Consider the following 24028-nt stretch of genomic DNA (forward strand, 5'->3'; position numbering starts at 1 on the left):
TTTGTTATTTTCAGTAGAGACAGGGTTTCACCATGGTCAGGCTGGTCTCAAACTCCTGACCTCATGATTCGCCGCCTTGGCCTCCCAAAGTGCTGGGAATACAGGTGTGAGCCACTGCGCCTGGCCACTCATGTAGTCTAATACAAACATCACTGAAATCTAAGCAGAACATTTGCATCCTCTCAGGGAGCACTGCATTTTTGCTCTATTAAATTTCTCCCAATCTTAAATGTTTTTCTAATAAGGAATTAAGATGTAGAGACAGAAACCTCTGATGTCTGGCCACAACAGGGAAGCTTATGTCGCATGTGAAATAAACCAGAAATATGCCATCGTATCTTTCAGTTTTAATTTTATTAGTGACAAGGTAAATAGGTACATGAAAATCTTCACAGATATCTACACATGTATTTAAATAAAACAAGAGTTGAGTTCTAAGAATGCAGTTTCAGTGGTGACTAGTACATATTTTTTTTTTATTTACTGTATACAAATCTCCAAGTTTATAACACTTAATTTGCCCCTATTCTTGTGTCTTAAAACCCAGCGACAAGAATTTAAAAAGGGAATTCTTTGAACAGGAATACAGATAGACCCTCAGAGGAGTACAGCACATTATGAATTATGAAGGCAATCGGCAGTGCTCTAACTAGAAGCAGATAAACTCTGTGTGTTCTCTGTCGTCAGTATGTTCTCCGGGCAAAACTGATTGCTGGAAGGTTTGCTTGACCTCAGTTTCCTCCCCTCCTCCATTTGCTTCCATATTTTTTTTTTTTTTTTTTTTTTGAGACAGAGTCTTGCTCTGTCGCCCAGGCTGGAGTGCAGTGGCGCGATCTCAGCTCACTGCAACCTCCGCCTCCTGGGTTCAAGTGATTCTCTCTCTCTGCCTCAGCCTCCCAGGTAGCTGGGATTACAGGCAACTGCCACCACGCCCAGCTAATTTTTGTATATTTAGTAGAGACAGGTTTTCGCCATGTTGGCCAGGCTGGTCTTGAACTCCTGACCTCAGGTGATCTGCCCATCTCGACTTCCCAAAGTGTTGGGATTACAGTCGCGAGCCACCGCGCCCGGCCTTTGTGTCCATATTCTAAAGGGCGGAGGGCCATTGCACGCATGCGCATGTGCACAGCAGCCTTCTGCAATTCCCATAGGTAGCAGTGCTTGTGGGCAGGTGGAAGGTGCCCATCCCCCTGGAAAGGGGCCATCTTGGCTGAGACTCTGGGATGGTGCAGTTCACTTTGGAGCCTTCATGCCTTGCTTCATTCTGGGTCTCAGTCTTCCTTCCGGCATCTCTAGTTCCTCCCAGGTATCCGCATAAACTATCTCAACAGGGGTCTCTGTTTATATAGCCCTAAGAGTTCTCAGTTCCTTCACAAATACTGGCTTAAAGACAAGGGGTGCATTTTTTCAGGGACCTTTTAGGACCCCAAATACCGAGGAGCTAATCTTTATTGGTCACAGATCAGCCAGGATCACCAGAGTCAAGGCATTACCTGGAGACAGAGAAAGCTGTCTGCCATTGCTCACATCACATCCTATAGATGGCCACCTACTTGTAAAACTGGCTCTACCTGGAGGACTAACACCAAAGACCCCCAGAGGTTGGTGTGGACACCCCTTAAATTCTTTGAGGCAAGTTCAGTGCTCATCCATAGTCAGCCACACAAACCAGCCTTGAGCTCCTGACAGACCCGAAACTGCTACCAGGACAGTATTCAATTCACAGGCAGGAAGAACATGAACTGCACCAGTGCGCTTGTCCATGTGCCTTTCATTTGCTCCTCAATGAAGTTCCGCAGCTGTAGCCAAATGGCTCCTCTCCAGGTTATGGCATGACATAAAATTTAGTGTCTGTGAGCTTGGCTCATCTTTCAAATAAAGTATGATTGTTGAAATTGGGACACAAAGTTTTCCAACAGCTTTGTAAACTTAGGGATTTGGGTCAGCTTGTTCTATCATACTTAACATTTAGGAAATTAATTAAAAAAAAAATAACGCCAGTGTAAACATGCTTCAGATACATAGGTCTATAAAATATTGCACATAAAAATTTGTTCAGTATTTCTTCATAGTAATTTTTCGTTATTAAAAAAGGATACAAAATTGTGCAGACTACCTATACACTTGGCTGGTCAATTTTACTTCAAAAATGATAATATTACACGATTATGAATTATTTACAAGAGTTTTAAACATAAAGAATTTGTGATGGTTAAATTCAAGATGATGGGAAAAGAGCTTAAATAAAAGATTATTCTCCAAAGTTATATATTATAAGGATTAGCAGTAAAAATAAGTAATAAAGTTGGAATAAGCAATTTTAAATAAAATCTTTAGGAATCAGTTTTCCTAGTTTGGCTCATGCCTGTATAATTTTATGTTTTGTCTAAGTTATATTCAACATGTTTTCTCTGTGTATACAAGTACAAGGCATAGGCCGAAAAATAGGTATTTAATCCCAAGCTAAATATCTGTAAGAAGTGTTGCTTCTTATAGACATTAAAAATAATGTTTACCCACATTGTCAAATTCCTTTTTAATTAATTAACTCTAGACATTTTACCATTACTTTTAAACACTCCAAAGGGTAGAGAGTACCTTGAAATTCATGTATTAACTAAGTCAATGGAAAGATATACAAGGAAATATAAATGCAACATCTTGCAAAGCTAAATGAAGCAGATGTGAGTCCCTGGATAATGTGAGTGAAAGGAATTTCAGATCGAAGGCAGCAAGGTATTAAATAGAACTGATTCCTAATGCCAATCTTCCTTTCCTTAGCACTGTCTAAATTCTGAAGAAGCTCTGCTAAATGAGTTATCTGCGCACAGTGGTTTGTTAGGAGGAAACTGAGTGAGTGATTTTGAAAACTAGCTAACCAAATCTTCATTTCCAAATTCTCTAGATGACAGATTCTCAACCTAGAGACATGGAAAATAAATAAATAAATTTTCACCCTCACTCACAAGATTCTTTTTGTCCTTTCAAAAGTACTTTCACAGTACCAACAACATATTACTTGTCTCCCTGAGCCATAATGTCCTTAGAAATGTTTCTTTTCCATAGGGAGGTGTCAAATGTTCCATTGGATACAGTAGTGTTGGACGGTGCGGTCTTAGTTCTAAGTTCTATAGTAATTCAGTCATTTCACCTTAGTTCACTTTGTAAATTCTATTGTGATTCAGACATTTCATCTCTGCAACTTATGCTGGATTGATCTGGACTGCAACTTACGTTCCCATACCGATTTCAAAGTGTCTGCCAAGTACAGAACGATTAAAGCAAAAGAAAATCTTCCACAATTGCTGATGGCTTCTCCAGCATTGGTGTTTCCTTTTCCAGCAGGGCTCAGTGGGCACCCATGACAATTTCTCCAAAGTTCGGTGTAGATGAGGTGATGTTCCAGGGTCCCCTCCATTTCCTGGGTGACTGTCAGGTATCAGAAAGCCTTGATTTTTAACTCTAATGTTCTTTTTCTTTGAACAGGACCTGTGTTTGAGGTCTTTGGTCTTTTTTTTCTTTTTTTTTCTTGTCATGCCTCAGGGGTCTTGTCATTTGTCAGCTGTTCCTTGTCGGTCATGTCCTCTTGAGGAGGTCTGGCTCTGTCAAAGAATCCACACTATAAAGGGAAAGATTGGCTATAAAATCACATCATTCTGGGAATCTGTGAAACCCCTCATTCAAAGAATTTTCACTTTACGTATTTTTTTTTGAAACAGAGTCTTGCTCTCTATCCCCCAAGCTGGAGTGCAGTGGCGTGATCTTGGCTCACTGCAACCTCCGCCTCCTGGTTCAAGCGATTCTCCTGCCTCAGCCTCCAGAGTAGCTGGGATTATAGGCCTGCATCACCACACCCAGCTAATTTTTGTATTTTTAGGAGAGACAGGGTTTTGCCATGTTGGCCAGGCTGGTGTTGAACTCCTGACCTCAAGTGATCCCTCTGCCTCGACTTCCCAAAGTGCTGGGATTATAGGCGTGAGCCACCATGCCTGGCCCTTTATGTATTTTCGAAGGAGCCTGGAGCTCGGTGCATATAATCAGCTCGTTTCTCCAAATTAGGAGGTGTGAGCACAGTGTTTGTTACTTGTAGAGAGTTTATTGCATAGGGCAAGGTGAGCAGGAGGGCAGAGTGCTCACACCCTTTCTCCTGTCCTGCAGTTGGAGTAGAAGATGTTTCTTTCATACAAACCACTTATGGACTTTGGATACTTTCCCGAGATCACAGGAATGTGTCCCAAGGGTTTCCCACATGCTTACTGGAGCAGAAGCACTAACTATTGACCAGGAAAGGGAGATTGTCTCCTAAAGAATCCTGTCGGCTGCTTTGGGATGGATTATAGGAAGAAGTGAAGAAATGGCCACACATCCCTCGGTGCTTGGTGGAACATAGAGCATATATAGAGGGAGAATCGATTTGTCATTTATTTCAATGCCAGAACCAGGTAGGCACAGAATCTTAGTGACTTTCCAAAGATTAGCCAGCAACTCAAGGAGGAGGTGACTCTAGAATTTTCCTCCTCTTCAGTGTCAAATTAGTACTTTGTCAAGTAAACTATATTTTTTCCTAGACACCTGGAACCTCAATTTTTTCTTCTGTTTCTCATGTTGGAAGCCAATTAACTGGGTTTGGCTTATAGACATTGAGTCATCTCTCTTTCCCAGAGCTACCGGAATATCCTGTCAATTGGCACACATGATTGTGTCTTTTACTCATTGGAAATACAGTTACTCTCAGTGACAGAACAACACAAAAGTCCATTCTAAAGGTATGTCACAGAACACGTGGGTGTAGGATGGCACAAACAGCTGATAATGATCAGAAACGCTAGTACTTAACTCAAAGTCAAGGTTTTCTCAGTTTATATGTCTATTAGCCATGCTGCATATTGTTTCAAAATAAAAACGCACTATGATTTTAGGGAACACCACATAGTTACAAAACGTGTGACTGGGTTAATTACTCTATAGTCATGTAACTGGGACGTTATTTCCATTTTGGAATGGAAGGCTCTGTGAAACCTGGCAATTATTTAGGGGCCAGAAATTAATTTCTATTGTAGGCTTTTAGAACAAACCTCAGTAAAACACATCAAAGACTAAGTTCAGGCTTCCCAATGGAGACAAACTAATTGGCAAGATTAAAAACTAAGTACAAGCATCCTCTGACATACATGATCTATTTGGCCTCATTAATAGCTGAAATAAAAAATCAGAATTGACCTATATTAATTGCATCTGCATAGTGCTTATAAAAAATCTCAAAGGATTGATGATAGGCCATGTCAATAAAAAGCTTATGATCTTGGTTAATTAAACAAGAAAAAGAAGTCTCCATTAGAATATTATCACTCTAAGCATATTGGAAAAAAGATCACAGGTCTTAGTTAATACAGCCTAACTCTCTATATATTTATTTACAAGAAATCTCAAGATGAAAGCAACACTAAGCACCTCCAGTCATCTTAAATGTCAGCTATATAAACACATTAAGTATGCCAAAGCAAACAATACATGATTTTCCCTTTATATCCTTCAGACTCTTCAAAATTTCCAAAAATGCCTCCATAATTGTCTTTTAAAATCCCTAACTATATCCCTCTAAATTCCCTCAACAGCCCCTCTAGTTTAAAGGGAAAATAAAGTAAATCAACTTACCTTCCATAAAGCTAAGGTTAAAATGGCCAGAACCAACAATCCAAGAAGTATTGCTAGTATTATTACCCATAATGGGATTGAGAAGGAAACATTCGGAGTTGCCCAAATAACTGATGTCTTAATCTGAAATGGAAAACAAAGCAAACGAGCTCTAATGGGGAAACTATTCGGTGAAATAAAATAGTAATTACCAATACAATACTGGAAGTTGATCTGAAAGGATCCATATGACAACTGAAATTATCTAGGAGTTATTTGAACATGAACTCTTAAAAGCTAGCACATTCTCAGATCTGCTTCGTTCTGTAAAATTCTAATGAGAGATTTGGTGGGTGGGTGGCTTCAAGTCACAGAGACCCTAGAATAGAATTGAGTGGGTCAGGAATCAACAAGTTGGAAAGGAATGGCCATAACTTGGGTTGTACCTTTTATGGGAACAATGGCAAAAAGTAGACTCACTAAAAAACTGAATGAGTCTGTCTACCATGTGTCTCCTTAGAACTCAGCTGGCCTCACTGAGAGAGGTAAGCTTGTGAATAACCATGAATCCTTGGAGAGGTGACACTTGGAGTGGAGTGACACTCTGTCTCCCAGGCTGGAGTGCAGTGGCACGATCTTGGCTCACTGCAACTTCCACCTCCCAGGTTCAAGTGATTCTCGTGCCTCAGCCTCCCCAGTAGCTGGGGTTATAGGCATGTGCCACCACACCTGAATTTTTTTTTTTTTTTTTTTTTTTGGTATTTTTAGTAGAGACGTGGTTTCACCATTCTGGCCAGGCTGGTCTAGAACTGACCTCAAGTGATCCACCCGCCTGGGCCTCCCAAAGTGCTGGGATTACAGGTGTGAGCCACTGTGCCCAGCCGCTTCTGTCTTCTTAACTAGAGTTGAGCACTCTGATGGTGCCCTTCTCAGCTTGTCTTGGTTTTTATTGCTCCTTCCTTCTTGATCTGCATCCCCTATGCAGCAGACACTGATGACTCAATGCATTTGATTCTCCAGCCCCAAATGTCATTTATATCTACACTAATAAAGGAATCGACAGAGGAATAAGATAGGGAGGGAGTCATTCCACCTCGACAGGAACATGCCAAGGGTGTGACAGATGTTCTTCATGAGAAAAAGGCTGGCCTCAACCTACTCATCATTACATTTTCTTCCTATTCCTGTTAACTTTCCTCGCTAGGCATTATTTCATCTTATCCTGATTTTATCTGACACATCAGTGTGAAGCATGACAGTCCATCACCACGGTGACATTACGTACACCCTGCTTGCCACTGTTTAAGGACAAGACACATAGTTCATATGTTGAAGAAATCCATTTCAAGGACCCACCGTGGTTGCAATGCCACCTGGATGTTGCAGCCTAAATAATTTATTCTGAAATGGTCTAAGACAAATATTACACATTCTCATTCATACACGGGAGCTAAAAAAGTGGATCTCATGGAGGTAGAGAGTAGAATGGCGGTTACCAGAAGCTGGCATAGGGTGGGGAGGGCTGGACGAAGAGAGGTTGACTGACAAACATACAGTCAGGTAGAACGGATACATTCTAGGGTTCAGTAACACAGTGGGGTGATTCTAATTAACAATAATTTATTGTCTATTTCAAAATAGGTAGAAGAAATTTGAAATGTTCCCAACACAAAGAAACAATAAATGTTTGAGACAAGAGATATCCTAAATACCCTGATTTGATCACTATACATTATGTTCATGTGTGTTTCAAAATATCCCATGTACTCCACAAATTTGTACAATTATTTATCAATTGAAAATAATTCTTTGCATGTACACAGCTACACGAGCAAATCAAGAACAAAGATTATTTCTCTTTTTATGTACCATTCTTTAATTACACCTGATGACATGTATGAAATTACTGCTGAATCCAAATATTTTACTGTACTCAGAGAAGGGGTATGAAGTGGTATTTCGGGATGAACTTAACATTGCTTGAAGCGGACTTACACAGTTTTGATAATGAGAATTTCCGAATTTTGGAACTGAAAGAGACGGTAGTGATCATCTACTCACAGGCCAGTTATAATGACCCCAGGAGAGAGAAATCTGGAGCCATGGAAAATTCTGAGGTTTCATGTAAATGTTACTTCCTCATAACCCCCAAGTCCATTGAGGACACAATATAGTTTTAGTCCCTATTTTGAGCATGTGTCAGAGCTCACCAAAATTTTCTAATAGGTAATTCAGGGTGAGACAGGCAATGGATCTTTCCTCTCCTGGTTTACCTAATTAATACCTTAAGGCTGGGCACAGTGGCTTATGCCTATAATCCCAGCACTTTGGGAGGCCAAGGCAGGTGGGTCACCTGAAGTCAGGAGTTGGAGACCAGCCTGGCCAATGTGAAGCCCCGTCTCCCCTAAAAATATGAAAATTAGCCAGGTGTGGTGGCAGGCGCCTGTAGTCTCAGCCACTCGGGAGGATGAGGCAGGAGAATCGCCTGAACCTGGGAGGCGGAGGCTGCATTGCAGTGAGCCAAGATGGTGCCACTGCACTCCAGCCTGGGTGACAGAGCCAGGCTCAGTCTCAGAAAAAAAATAGTTAGTATCTTAAGTTACTGCCTACTATTTTATGTTAAACAGAAAAGAGTTCAAGTTTTATAAGTTAGAGAAAACACAAAACATGCTAAAGGAGTTGAAATAGAGGCTCTTCAAATTGTTAGCTTAATAAAAAGAAATGGAATGGGCTTAGTGGCTACCCACTGAGTACTTTGCTAGGTGACTTTGCCACTTGGTTATTGCAGGTTTTGATGTATCATCTATAAAACTGGTGTATCTATAGAAATAAGCAGAGAAGGTCACTTACAAAGAGCTAGTAGACATTTGAAGTTTTTTTTTTTTTTTTTTTTTTTTTGGTAGCAGTGATGAAAAAGTACAATGAAAATGTGAAATTGATCAGGATATGCTTCTTAGGGTATTTTGAAGCAGAGAACAACTTTATAGGGATAGTTACAGAACTTACTGGCTTTTTGTTTACATTTGCTCCCAAAGAGCCTGGAAACAGGGTCTTTAAAAAGTCTGTGGGAAGATGATCCCCATGCAGTGATCACAAATTCGGAAATTCCCTTTCAGTTCCCAAATTCTGAAATTCTCATCATCAAAACTGTTGCCAGTCTGCTTCCAGTAACATTAAGTTTGTTTAAAAAAAATACCACTTTGGGCCAGGCGCGGTGGCTCATGCCGGTAATCCCAGCACTTTGGGAGGCTGAGACAGGTGGATCACTTGAGGTCAGGAGTTCGAGACCAGCCTGGCCAACATAGTGAAACCTTGTCTCTACTAAAAATACAAAAAAAAAAAAAAAAAAAAAAAAAAAATTAGCCAGTTGTGGTGGTGGTGGTGGTGCACACCTGTAGTCCCAGCTACTCAGGAGGCTGAGGCAGGAGAATCACTTGAACCCGGGAGGCAGAGGTTGCAGTGAACCAAGATCGCACCACTGCACTCCAGTCTGAGCAACAGAGCAGACTCTGTCTCAAACAAAACAAAACAAAAAAACAAAAAACACTTCATACCTTTTCTCTGATGTTACAATTATGAATATCATATATATTTCCTACATGTCATCCTATGCAATTCATTAGCAGGAAGGAACACACAGAGTTTTAAAAGAAGGCAACCTCTGAGTGACTCTCCTCCCATGCCTGCTTTCTGCTTTCCTGGTCCTTTTAGCTGTAGGATGTCCATATGGTACCGAGACTGCCCAATCTTCTCAATCTAAAATGGGTGCAGCTGCAGAGACCTTCCTTCACCCTTGATGTTTTGCTAAACTTATGTTGGCTTTTGCAGCATAGTCCAGAAGTCACTACAGTAACAATAGTGGAAATATCGAAAACCAACAACAGCAACCCAGAGCATTTCATCTGGTGTCCAGTGCAGAGGAGATGCTGACTCTTACTGGAAAGACTTAGACAAGGAGCCAAAGGTAATTATTCAAATAACTGATAATTTTTTTTTTTTTTTTTTTTTTTTTTTTTGCTGCACTGTAATGATTCAGTGTTCAGACATATTTCTCCGAATCAGGCAATCTTGTCCTTGCCTCTGCACACATCATTAAAAGAGTCACGTATATGTCTCGGCAAGAGAGGTCCTTCTGGGAATGGAGCGATGGGGAGTCATGTGACATGGTCATCTCTCTAAATCAGTAAATCGCAGTGGGGAATCCCATGTGCAGGTGGAAACCAGTAAAGCAAAGCTTTTCCTGAAACTCCATGCTCTGTATAGATAAACTAGACTTGACCGCACAGGCAAGCTTAAGAGAAGATGACTTAACTGATCACTTTTACAGGACCAAAGTTTCTTTAAATATGTGTTAGTGCTGTGGGATTGCAGGCTAGTTCTGGGGAAAGCTTGGGCAAGAAAGAAAATGTTGACAAACACCAAAACTTTGTTATTTCTAATATCTATATTTGTCTCACAGCTCATTTTGACAAGCCTATAGGAAGCTTAGATCAAAGTAGCCATTAGATAATAAATAATGAGGAAAAATAAGTCACAAATGTTAGAGTTTCTTATGACTAAACACTGACATATACAAAGAATCTTTCATTCATTTCAAATAATATTTATTTATTTTTGGAGACAGGGTCTCACTCTGTTGCCTAAACTGGAGTGCAGTAGCATGATCATAGCTCACTGCAGCCTCCAACTTCTGGGCTCAAGCAATCCTCCTGCCTCAGCCTCTTGAGTAGCTGGGACTACAGGCATGTACTGCCATGCCTGGCTCATTTCAAATAATATTTATTAAACACCCTATGTTCTCTGAAGTTCTGTAGGTATTATCAGCTTCAAGACGTAACCTTGCCCTTAATCAGCACTGCCCAATAGAAACACACTGCAAGTCACAAGCATAATATAAAATTTTCTAATAGTCACATTACAAGGAGTAAAGGTCCAGGCACAGTGGCTCATGCCTATAATCCCAGCACTTTGGGAGGCCTAGGCGAGCGGATCACCTGAGGTCAGGAATTCGAGACCAGCCTGGCCAACATGATGAAACCTCATCTCTACTAAAAATATAAAATTAGCCAGGTGTGGTGGCATACATCTGTAATCCCAGCTACTTGGGAGGCTGAGGTAGGAGAATCACTGGAACCTGGGAAGCGGAGGTTGCAGTGAGCTGACATCATAGTGCCACTGCACTCCAACTTGGGTGACAAGATTGAAACTCTGTCTCAAAAAAAAAAAAAAAAAAAAAAAGGAGTGAAAACAAGCAGGGGATGTTAATTTTAATAACATATTTTATCTAACCCTAAATATCAACTATTATTTATTAATGATAAAACTATTATCCTTTCAACATGTAATTGGTTATTTATTATGAATCATCTAATTATTTATTAATGATGAAACTATTATCATTTTAATATGTAATTTATATGAAAATACCCATAATTTACATTTTTTTACTAAGTCTCCAAAATCAATGTGTATTTCACATTTGCAGCACATAACAATTACTAAATTTTTAATGGTTAAAGTGAAATGTAGTCCTATGAAAGTAATACAACTGTGTTTAATGGAAAAAATACTGTCTACTGCTTCAGTTCTTAAGTTTACATTGAAATGTATGAAAATGAAATAAAACCACAAGTTCTTCAGTTCCGCTAGCCAAGTAGCTACCATCTCGGACTGCAAAGTTCTAGAACATTCTGTATAATTTCACACAATGGTGAGATGGCCTGAATGACCCAAGTCTTTCATTATAAGATTTTTTTTTTTTTTTTCGAGACAGAGTTTTGATCTTGTTGCCCAGGCTGGAGTGCAATTTTGTGATCTCGGCTTATCGCAACCTCTGTCTCCCAGGTTCAAGAGATTCTCCTGCCTCAGCCTCCTAAGTAGCTGGGATTACAGGCATGAGCCACTGTGCCCGGCTAATTTTGTGTTTTTAGTAGAGATGGGCTTTCACCATGTTGGTCAGGCTGGTCTCAAACTTCCAACCTCAGGTGATCTACCCACCTTGGCCTCCCAAAGTGCTAGGATTACAGGTGTGAGCCACCACACCTGGCCCATTATAAGATTCTTGGTAGACTCAGGGCATAAGACAAAGCATATTTAGGACTAAAGGTTTACTTTCAGCACAGGGGCTTGTGATAAGATATTTCAATTGCTTTAAGAAAGAAGTTTCATGTTGAGTAATTGGAGTACTTAAATTTAGGAAAAACTATTCAATCTTGTGCCAGCTAGTCAATAAAATATTTTAATACAGTTTTATTTATCAAGAACTTCTAGCTATTTTAAAAATAGCTTTAAGTAAGTTTAATAAATCACTTTATTATAATTATCTGCAATTTTAGAAAGTAGTATTCATAAATTGTAAGTGGTTTAGATTTTCTTAAAATGATTCTAAGTAGGGAACATTTAATCTTACCTTCATCATGTCGTAAATCTTGTTGTTTTTTATTATGGAGGAAAGACCATAAATAAACCTTTAATACGCCTACATTTTATTGTGGACATTTATGATATGTTTTTGTATATTTTGACAAAAAATACCAAGGTATAAGGAAAAAGCTCCCTTGTATTTGTAACGGTAATTAATGTTGACGTCTCTATTTATGTATCACAAAATCTTGTGTAAACATATTTCAGTGGGGTCAGAAGAATGTTTTAAATAAACATACGAAGACACCCTACCTACACTGCCATTTAGAACAAAATAATCACATGAAGTGGACTAGCTGAGCCCACATTTTGACAACATTTAAACAGCTTCCCTATGAGACAAGCAGTTCCCATCATAACTTTCAACTCCAAATAATTGTTTAATATAAGAGTTCCATATTAAGGTACTGAAGTTTTGCTAACAATTCTGAAAACCAAATGGGTTCACAGTTTATATACGAGTTTTTAAATAAAGATTTTCATGAAATATTTTGTAATAACCACCTTTCGAATTACACTAGACAATCCCACTTTCTGCTAGATGTAAATTAAAGAATTGGGGGTTACTTGTATGGCATGCAAAGGCCAAAGTTCCCTGGTGAGCCAAAAAAGTGTTCAAATAATTGAATTTCAATTTCTTCTGTTGCAGTATAATGATTCAGTGTTCAGGCATATTTCTTTGAATCATGCAATCTTTCCCTTGTCTCTGGACATGACAAGCATCACATGACATGAGGAATTTTATCTGTTACAAACACAGATACTATGCAAGCAGCAAATGGGAACTGTGATTTTCTTCCGTAAGTAAAGCTAATACAGGCCTGAAGAGATGGCTGAATTATGACCATGCTGAAAAGGGAGTACAAACAAACTAATCATCACACAAAAAGGTCTAGGAAAACAAGCAATTAGTAGTTAGTCTCATTTAGAAGAAGGAACAAAGAATGACTTTCCTCAGGGGCAGATCAGAACTCTGATGCTTCTCAAACCACCAGTTCCAATGGATTCCACCACCTTAAAGCAATTGCCTTTCTGCTGGGCTTTTTAAAATTATTTATTTATTTATTTATTTATTTTTTAATTTTTTTTTGAGACAGGGTCTTGCTCTGTTGCCCAGGCTGGAGTGCAGTGGTGTGATCTTGGCTCACTGCAACCTCTGCCTCTCAGGCTCAAGCAATCCTCCTGCCTCAGCCTCCTGAGTAGCTGGGACAATAGGCGAGCATCACCACGCCTTGCTAATTTTATGTTTTTGTTGTTGTTGTTGTTGCTGTTGTTGTTTGTTTGTTTGTAGAGGCAGTGTCACACTATGTTGCCTAGGCTAATCTCAAACTCCTGAGCTGAAGCAATCTGCCTGCCTTGGCCTCCCAAAGTGCTGGGATTACAGGTATGAGCCACCCTCTTGGCCCTGCTGGGCTCCCTTCGAGAGAAGAATGACAAGACCTTTGAAAAGAGCTCACTATAAAACAACGTCTGCCAGCTCCACTCAGAGTTCTTCTCTCACATCAAGCCACAGTAAGGTAGCATTTCCCTGTGTGTTGCATAGTTAACTTTGCACTGGCAAGGTCTTCTCCAGTTGGTCAGCTATGGGAGATTTGAAACTGTTTCCATTCCTGGATCTTTTTCCAATAACCTTTACATAACTGGTGTGGTAAATCTCCTACATCAGATAAAAAGTCTTTTTTTTTTTTTTTTTGGCAATTCAATAATAGGGTGGTAGGGCTGGAGAAAGCATGTATCAGATTATTTTGTGGATCTTTTGAGATGAGTTGAGAACAGCAGGCTGTCACCTGTGGCCAGCGCTGAAAGATGCAATCCTGTTGATGGAATCAACCGTAACATGTGTTTCTGTTAGGGAACAGGTGCTTGGAAAAAACAAAAGGACCTAGATTTATTTCCCTTAGAGCTATAAGCCTTTGAACATTTTTAGATGACACTTCTTTTTTTTTATTTATTTATTATTATTATTATACTTTAAGTTCTAGGGTACATGTGCATAACGTGCAGGTTTGTTACATATGTATACTTGTGCCATGTTGCTGTGCTGCACCCATCAACTCGTCAGCACCCATCAACTCGTCATTTACATCAGGTATAACTCCCATTAAAATCCCAAAGCCTGTTTTCTAGGTTGAACATAATCCAAAATACAGAGGACATCGCTGGAAAGAAAGAGAGGTGGTGTAAATGAAGAAAGATGTGGCTGTGCTTGCTTTAAATACCACCAAAGTTTACTGAAATATTTTGACTATGCACATATCTATCTTTCTTTTCTTTTTCCTTTTCTTTTTTTTTTTTTTTTTGAGATGAGGTCTTGCTTTGTTGCCCCGGTTGAGTGCAGTGGGCACGATCACAGCTCACTGTAGCCTTGAACTCCGGAGCTCAAGTGATCCTCCCACAACTGTGTAAATCTTAATTGCCATTTTCAGTTTGGACTTACTGGACTTAGCCAGAGAAAGGGGAGACATTTTGAGAGGTTACTCTCATTTATTGAGATTTGAGACTAACTTGTTCCAGGTACAGTGCTAGAGCTTTATACAGATAATCTTATTGACCTTGTTAACAATTCCATCAGGTGGATGTGGTGGACTGTCTCAGAGAGGCAAAGTGACTTCCCAAAGGTTTTCTAATTAGAGCAAGTCAGGGCCAGGATCAAGCCCAGGTGATTCTATCTTGAAAACCTTGGATTTTCCTCTAGGCCACCTGCCTGTGCTAGAAGCTCTCAACCCTGGCTCCGCTGCAGAATTGCCCCTCATAAGACTTTTAAAGCACAGTGTCAGGGTCCCATCCCAGACCTACTGAATATTTGCGGGGAAGTCTTAGCATGTATGTACTTTTTAAGTTGCATGAGTGATGATTCTGCTGCATACTCAGGGTAGAGAATCACAAATCAAGTGGTTAATTCAGATAACTGAAAGTAGACTAGGTTAGAAAGATTCAGTGTTATAATTAAGTTTATGATCTAGGCTAGAAAGAGATGACAATAGTATCAACTTATCTACCACCCAAAGCAGTGCTTCTCAAACTTGACCATGCCTAGGAATGCCCTGATGATTTTGATGAAATGCAGACTCTGACTCAGTGGATCTGGAGAGGTCTGTTTCTGCAGGGCTAAGAACCTCCCAGGTGATGCTGATGCCATTGATCTGCAATCACATTTTGAGTAACAAGGTCTGGAGGACCAAGAGTTCAAGCTGTGGATGGGAAATATCCACTGGCTACCAAGGGATGAAGGTGGAATTCTAACACTGTTTTTTTGGAGCACTGTGTTTTTCAAAAGTCTCTGACTACCTTCACAAATAACTGAAAAGGCAGAGCTTTGGTGATGGTGCCTGCTGGTCTTGTCATTCATTCCTTCATTCCCTTTGCATGGCCTTGCTGGGTTGCAGAGGATGATCAGAGTTGTTCTGTGGCAGATATTTGGGTGTCAGTAATGTTTAGTAGTTTCAGTTTTCAATAAAGACATTTCGGCCGGGCACACTGGCTCATGCCTGAAATCCCAGCACTTTGGGAGGCTGAGGTGGGCAGATCACAAGATCAGGAGTTCGAGACCAGCCTGGCCAACATGGTGAAACCCTGTCTCTATGAAAAATACAAAAATTAGCTGGGTGTGGTGGCAGGTGCCTGTAGTCCCAGCTACTCGGGAGGCTGAGGCAGAAGAATCGCTTGAACCTGGGAGGCAATGGTTGCAGTGAGCCGAATCATACCACTGCACTCCAGCCTAGGCGACAGAGCAAGACTCCTTCTCAAAAAAAAAAAAAAAAGACATTTCATTCAATTGAAGATCAGAGTAGACTTTTTTATTCCCTTCTAGGTCAAAATTAAGGTTCTTTGCATAGCAAGAAAAAATGACTGTCCAAAGCCATGCGGCTGCTCCATGGCCTACTCTCTCTAAGAAGGAATTTATTCTCTTCTTACTTGACTCACTGTGCTGTTTAAAATGAAAGAATCAGTACGATTTAATTGTAATGATAACTGCTATCTGAATTTCTCTGAACAAAATGTCTTCATTTAAAAATGGTATTAGTCCTGCCCTTTAATTTTCTGGGGTAGACATTTATATTGAAATTTCAAAAACCAGATCAAAAGGCACTAGGAAATTTCCAGACTAATGTAAGAAATTGGTGAGCTGAAGAGGAAAATTTTTCTCAAGTCAATGTAAACACTAAAGCCTCACACAAACTAGACAGTGATTAAAACAATTATTTCAATTAAATTATTTGTGCCTATATATATTTAAAGATACTCACTGCTATGCTTCCTTCTGGGAGTTTTGCTGGCTGGTCTTTATAAGGCATCTTCTTAACTTCAAAGGACACCAGCGATGCAAGAGCATAGGGATCATTTTTTCTCTGAAAGTAAAAGTATTTATTTAAATATATTTCATATAAAGTTTTTAAGAGTTATACTGGCAGCCACCCAATTATTTTCGGCATTTTGCATTTCAAGGCAAAATTTCATCCTTACTTTTAAATTTCCTCTTTCTTTTAACTTTTTCCTCCCATTCAAGCATTCATCCATCTACCCACACATCCATCCATCCATGCATCCATGCATCCAAGCATCCAAGCATGAATCCATCCATCCATCCATCCAAGCATCCATCCACATCCATCCATCCATCCATCCATCCATCCATGCATCATCCAAGCATCCATCCATCCATCCTTCCAGACATCCATCTATCCAAGCATCCATCCATCCATCCAAGCATCCATCCATCCGTCCATCCATCTATCCAGGCATCCATCAATCCTTCCATCTATCCAAGCATCCATCCATCCACCTAACCAAGCATCCATCCATCCATCCATCCATCCATCCATCCATCCATCCATCCATCCATTTATCTTCTTCCTATTTCTAAGGAGAATTTGTCTCATTAATAAAAGACTGTGTATAATAAGGTTAAAATAAAAACAAAAAATCCCAGAAAGTCCTAAAAAGGAGCAAGCAAAGAATTAATATAGTTACTGCTAGTGAAGGACAAAGGAGAAACATGACAGATTACAAAATTCTTATCAGATAGAGGGAAATGTTTTAGGAGAGAAAGTGGTAGTAAGTTATAAAGAAATGTATTGGCCGGGCGTGGTGGCTCATGCCTGTCATCCCAGCACTTTGGCAGACCGAGGTGGGCAGATCACCTGAGATCAGGAGTTTGAGACCAGTCTGGTCAACATGGTGAAACCCTGTCTCTACTAAAAATCCTAAAAACAATAAAAATTAGCTGGGCATAGTGGCAGGTGCCTGTAATCCCAACTACTCAGGAGGATGAGGCAGAAAAATGGCTTGAACCCGGGAGGCACAGGTTGCAGTGAGCCGAGAGCACGCCACTGCACTCCAGCCTGGGCAACAGGATCCAAACTCTGTCTCAAAAAGAAAAAAAAAATTATATTACATTTCACAGATTACACAAGACTCACAGCAGGGTTTCTCGGCCTAAGCACTGTCAACATTCTGAGTTGGGGTGGGGGTGGGGGGGGCCTGTCCTCTGCATTGTAGGATGTTTGGCCAGCGTCCCTGGCCCCTGGCTAGATGCCAATAGCACCCTCTCTCAGTTGTGACAATCGAAGATGCCGGCCAGGCGTGGTGGCCTGTAATCCCAGCACTTTGGGAGGCCAAGGCAGGCAGATCATGAGGTCAGGAGTTCAAGAGCAGCCTGGCCAACTGAGTGAAACCCGGTCTCTACTAAAAACACAAAAAAATCAGCCGGGCTTGGTGGCAGGTGCCTATAATCCCAGCTACACAGGAGGCTGAGGCAGGAGAGTTGCTTGAACCTGGGAGGCGGAGGTTGCAGTGAGCCGAGATCACGCCGCTGTATTTCAGTCTGAGCAATCGAGTGAGACTCCATCTCAAAAAAAAAAAAAAGAAAAAAGAAAAAGAAAAGAAAAAAGCCTGTAGTTACGGCCAAGTGTCAGTGTTTTTAACAGAGTTTCTCAGCCAAAGCTCTCTTTGTTTAATTGGATCTCATATTAACTGTTGATAAAAGTCAACGTTAAAATATTTAAGAGTGACTCAGGAAGGCTGCTTGGAGGACTGAAGCTTCTGTGGCTCTCTTCTGTTGGATACAATGTTAGATCTACCCAGTGCTGGGTCCTAACTGGCTCATGATGGCTCTTGAGACCCAAATGTTAATGATTTCAAGACTTTTCGGTGCCGGTTGTCAAACAGAGCCATTATTACAACTTAAATTATACAAATATAAACTTAAGTAAATTATATTTCTAAAAAAAAGGGTAATAAATACTCAAAACCACATGCTTGCTATTTTATTACATTTGACTATTATCTGTGCTCAGGATGTGATTTATGTCTATTGTATCTGTAAGAGGAAACGCTACATAATGGTGTGGGACCTGGCATCTCTTCCCAGCTCTGTATTCCGTGACAATCGTGGTGGTGACTTGAAATCAGTGGCAAATGCTATGCATCAGGGCTCTTTTTCCTTCCCAGAGAGTAGTTAGTAAAAATCTACCAGTACGTCACTGTCTATAATCCAATGTTGGGCCTCATGAGTCCAGTCCAACAGGTTGGACTGTAATAATTTTGCTTAAATATTTTTTACAAAGTTCTTTTTCCCCTGTGGCAGAATTTTTTTCTCTATTAGATAAACCCTTTTTTTCTCTACATGGTAAGGGCAGGACATAGTATGTAACTTTTATATGTATGTAACTTTTATATACTTAAAGTTACAATATCTTTGAGTGTTTCTCTCTCTCTACTCCTACCCTCCAGAATAAACAACTCTACTCATTTGGGAAAATTCTTTTTTGGGTATTATTCTAATGATCTCTTCTCTCTTAGCATTTTCATTTTAACTAAAAGTTGGATTTTTGTTTGTTTGAGAAGTGTTTTTATACAATTCAGAAACTTTTGCTCATAAAATCGTGGGTGTACCTGGTGATTTCAATCTAATTTCCTTGCCATCCTCACTGGTAGAAACAAGAGAAATTCTAGCAATGAGATCCTGTGTGTAAGGATTATAATTATATTCTCAAATGTGTTTCCATGCTCCCAAACCTCCAATGAAGAAGTTTTCTTTAATCTCCAAGTTCAATAAAAAATTGATAGAAAATATTACCACTCTTGAAGTCATGTCTTTGATAAATAGTTTGCAAACTGCATCTCTGCATCAAAATCTTTCTAGATGGAATGCTTCTCTCTTACAGATTCTGCATTTATAAATATGCAAGTTTCTTAATGCATCATAGATAGCATTTGAACTTTAGGATGTAAAATGTGGATTAACATGTTTCTTCAAGGGAATTTTCTTTCACTTCCTTCCTTTGCCCTTCCTGCTCTTGGCTGCAGTTTGATTTCTCATATTTTCCATTCATCACATTACCAATCTTTTTTTTGAGATGGAGTGTCACTCTGTTGCCCAGGCTAGAGTGCAATGGTGTGATCTTGGCTCACTGCAACCTCCACCTCCTGGGTTCAAGTGATTCTCCTGCCTCAGCTTCCCAAGTAGCTGGGACTACAGGCAAGCACCACTATGTCCGGCTAATTTTTGTATTTTTTAGTAGAGTCAGGGTATCTCCATGTTGGCCAGACTGGTCTTGAACTCCTGACCTCAAGTGATTCTCCTGCCTCAGCCTCCCAAGGTGCTGGCATCACAGGCATGTGCCACCACGCTCAGCCTCATCACCAATCTTGACTGTCGTTTCTGGTGGTTGCTGAACTTCAGACACACCTGAGATCAGGCTCAGAGATTCCGATTCAGAAGACTGAGATGAGACTGTATCTGACATATTTTTTGGAAGGTTCACATTGTTGTTTAATTTTTCTCTATTACTTTTCTCCCCAACTATATGATACAAACATGGAAGGCATATTCCATGGAATATAATGTCTATATCTTCTACAGAACCTAGAACAATGTGCTTAGGAGAGCTTAATCAATACTGGATGTCTGACCACATGAATGAAGGGTGAATGAACACGTCTAATGCTTTGGTCATTTGACAATCCTCTCACTCCATGTACCATCCATTTGATGGCAATTAGGAAAGATCTTTCCATTATTGAATTGGACACCCTTTCCTTTCTCCCTTTAACTACAGTAAGCAGTTCAGGAAGTTGTAAAGGGTGGTAGTGTCATAAAATGAGGGCTACAGTTCCTGTGAAGGGGATATTGACACGCTCTTACCTCCTCAATCGAATTAGCCGTGTGCATGGATGTAGCCTGGGGCACTAGCAAATCTTAAGGTAAGCAAACAGCATGCAACACCACCTCTCCTAGATCAGTCTGTTCTTTGTTTTAAATGCATTCTCCAAAAGCAAGGTTTCTTCCACCCTTTTTGGAAAGAAAAAAATGCATCTTCCTCACTTTTAAAGAATGCTCTGGAGTTCCAAGGAATGGAAGATGTGGTTTATTAGATTGATGAGCAGAGTCAGCATCAAAGATATCCAAGTCCTGCACTATAGGTCAGAGGCATGGCACAGGTGAGTATTTAATAACTTATGAAAAGCAATCATGGGCAGATTTGTAATAGGGATTCCACATCCAAAGTTAAATGCTTCCAGTCGTGCTCTTTATATAACAATAGTATTATTCTTATGTTCAAAATAATCTCCTCTCCCATACAGCAATCTACTCATGTAATAGCAATCAGTGCCATATTGTAGGCAATTTAGGATTGAAAAACCAGCTGGGGTTAATAACCCTTGGCAACACTGAGGACCTTCGTCTTGCCCCAGCTGGCTATTAATCCCCAGAAAATGCATTGCTCCTCTGTCATTACCGCATCATTTAAACCGTGGTTTGTAGCTCACTGGCTGTCTCTATGATGCACTTTTGAACAATGATTTGCTTATAGGCATGGTACCAATAAGTGTAAGAGTTGGTAACAAATGGAGGAGTTAGCGACCTAGTGTGTTGGGCAATGACACAAGCTCTCCCACTCCCAACTTCCAGCTGCTTAATTTCTTCCCAATAATTATTTTTAAGCACATATCCATTTTATGTAGCCCATTTTGAAATACTCAATATTTACCAGAAACCAAACCCTTTGAGGTGACAAAACCTAAGGAATTACTGGCAAAACTTTTACCTGTAAAGGAAATTTCTATTTCAAGCACCAATCACAGAACAGGGGACCATTTAGGATTAACCTACATACAATCTGTTTCTGACCAGTTTGCATGTTCGTTACATGGACAGAAACCAACATAACGCAGCAAGTCATGTCCACCAAGAATTGTAAACTTTCTAGCCTGGATTAGGAGGGCAGAAAACATTTCCCTCCTCCTGGCTTGTATGACAAAACTGTTAATACGCCCCAGTGTACAGTCTCTTCTTGGAGAGAGATTATAATAACGCGTTCCTCTTTAGCATTTGGCACCTGACACTGAAATAAGCAGAAATAGTGGCAGTGCAGAAATCTGGGCTAAGGATGTGGGTGAGCACACAGCGACTTGTACCCGTCTTTCCCATATCTCTAGAAGTGATGCTTTTCCCTAGGACTGCAAAATATTGCTACAGATTCTTCTTTTCTGACTCTGCTTGTGCTAAATATTTATTGTTTCCAAAGCCCCTCAATTACTATTGACTTTTTGCAGATATTGGGTCTTCTTTAACAGAAAAACGAAGATGTAATTTTCACTCGATCGGCCTCCTACTGGAGTCGAATGTCGTGTATGAATCTGAAGTGTGTGGGCTAAAATAGTAACTTTTCTCCTACACTCTAGTGTCATAATGATAGGAGTCCTGCCTCACTGAAAAGCTGTTCTCCCTCATTTCGGTAGGATGTGATGCTCAAAGTAAAGGAGGAATGTGTTGTTGTCATCTAGGTTGTATAGACTTGGGAATTCGTTAAAGCACCTCTCTTCCCACTCTTGGATAAAAAGTAACAATTGGCTGGGGGCAGTGTCTCACGCCTGTAATCCTGGCACCTTGGAAGGCCAAGGCAGGAGGATCACTTGAACCCAGCAGTTTGAGACCAGCCTGGGTAACATAGTGAGACCTCATCTCTACAAAAAATACAAAAATCAGCCAGGTGTGGTGGCATGTGTCTGTAGTCCCAGACAGTCAGAAGGCTGAGGTGGGAGGAACCTGGAAGTTTGAGGCTCCCATGAGCTACGATTGCACCACTGCACTTCAACAGAGCGAGACCCTGTTTCTAAGAAAAAAATAAAAAGCAACAGCCAAGCAATAGAGTGATTATAAGCAAATCAACTAAATGCAAGTGGTTCAGTCATCCTGGGTATTCAGCTAAAAAATTCTATAGCTGGCCGGGTACAGTGGCTCACACCTGTAATCTTAGCACTTTGGGAGCCCGAGGCAGGTGGATCACCTGAGGTCAGGAGTTCAAGACCAGCCTGGCCAACATGGTGAAACCCCGTATCTACTAAAATACAAAAATTAGCCAGGCATGATGGCGGGTGCCTGCAATCCCAGCTACTCAGGAGGCTGAGACAGGAGAATCGCTTGAACCCAGGAGACGATGGTTGCAGTGAGCCGAGATCATGCCACTGTACTACAGCCTGGGCAGCTGAGTAAGACTCCATCTCAAAAAAAAAAAATCTATAGTTATGAAAATTGGCACTCTAGGGAAGCCTATGTCACTTAAGAAAAGTGGAATCTAATTTGAAAAGGCCAATGACAATTTTCAAGTTTATGACAAATTGTTAAGGTGTTAAAACGACATCATTTTTGTTGTTCAGTCTTTAAAGAAACTGTAGTGCTAATAAATGCGTGCAAACAAAATAATTAAATGATAAAAGACTCAGATGGCAGTTTATCATGAGGACGCTAACACTTGGATTCTCTGAATTATTAAATTTAGAACTAGCTTTTCTTTGGACTCATATTTCCAGGTAAAGTTTTTTTTTTTTTTTTTTTTTTTTTAAACATTTCCTTAGAAGACCAGGGAATGGACAGACTGGTTATAAACTATACAAAGATCTATGTGTAGCATTTCTGGAAGATATGTTGCACTCAAAGATATAGGATATTTTGCAAAGCTTCTTTGGGGTGTGTGCTTGCTTCTTCCATTTCAACTACAGAATAGAGGGAACCTTGCCTCTCATTTCCTTAAAGTGAGAAGGAGTTTGTGGCTGGCTCTGATCATGGAACCTACCTCAAACGAGGCAACAGAAATCTGACTGAATGTCACTAAGGGTCTCTGGTCTCTGTCTCAGTAGATGAAATAAAAGGTATCAAAACACCTCATCCCTCTGAATCTGTCCCCTGGTTGTGTCCAAGAAGCATGGTGAGTTGCAGCCAACACTATTCATCACCATGTCTCTCCCCCAGGTTAAGTCTAGATAAAATATGTCAGCATTTTGTACTACTCAGACATTTGACACTATCTCCCCTTTGGAAGTGGACCGGAAGCTGAGCCACTATGACCCAATACTGCTGGTCATCATTTTGGGCAGGAAATAAAAGAACAACCATGACTCTTTGGACTTGTCTCTGTTCCCTGAGATCCTGAATTGTCTACCTTATGGAACTGAAAAGAATCAAATTAGGGTGTGGCTCAAAGAGGAAAGGCAGCCTAATTCTTATTTATTTTTACTGATATCTATTAGTTGCATGCATTCTGGAGGTACATGTGATATTTCGGTACCTGTATGCCACGTGTAATGATCAACTCAGGGTAATTGGGATATCTGTCACCTCAAACATTTAGCATTGGGAACATTACTGATATGACTTGGCTGTGTCCCCACCCAAATCTCACCTTGAATTGTAATAATCCGCAGTGTCAAGTGTGGGGCCAGGTGGAGATAACTGACTCATGGGTGTTATCTCCCGTACTGTTCTTGTGGGAGTGAATAAGTCTCACAAGATCTGATGGTTTTATAAATGGGAGTTCCCCTGTACACGCTCTCTTGCCTGCCGCCATGTAAGACATGCCTTTGTTTCTCCTTTGCCTTCTGCTATGATTGTGAGGCCTCCCCAGCCATGTGGAACTGTGAGTCAATTAAACCTCTTTCCTTTACAAATTACCCAGTCTCAGGTATGTCT

The 24028-nt window shown here is 40.3% G+C and overlaps 1 protein-coding gene across 1 annotated transcript in view; it reads right to left on the bottom strand.

Moving 5' to 3' along the window:
* Positions 1-337: 337 nt before the first annotated feature.
* The window catches only part of ITGA8 (integrin subunit alpha 8), a 196569-nt gene continuing 172878 nt past the window's right edge, over positions 338-24028 (bottom strand). The window contains 3 exon segments of the mRNA XM_050803292.1: positions 338-3619; positions 5656-5778; positions 16305-16406. Coding sequence (XP_050659249.1) covers positions 3533-3619; positions 5656-5778; positions 16305-16406 — 312 coding nt within the window. The 3' untranslated portion in view covers positions 338-3532.

The sequence above is a fragment of the Macaca thibetana genome, chromosome 9 (assembly GCF_024542745.1).
Source record: "Macaca thibetana thibetana isolate TM-01 chromosome 9, ASM2454274v1, whole genome shotgun sequence".
Taxonomy (NCBI): Eukaryota; Metazoa; Chordata; class Mammalia; order Primates; family Cercopithecidae; genus Macaca; species Macaca thibetana.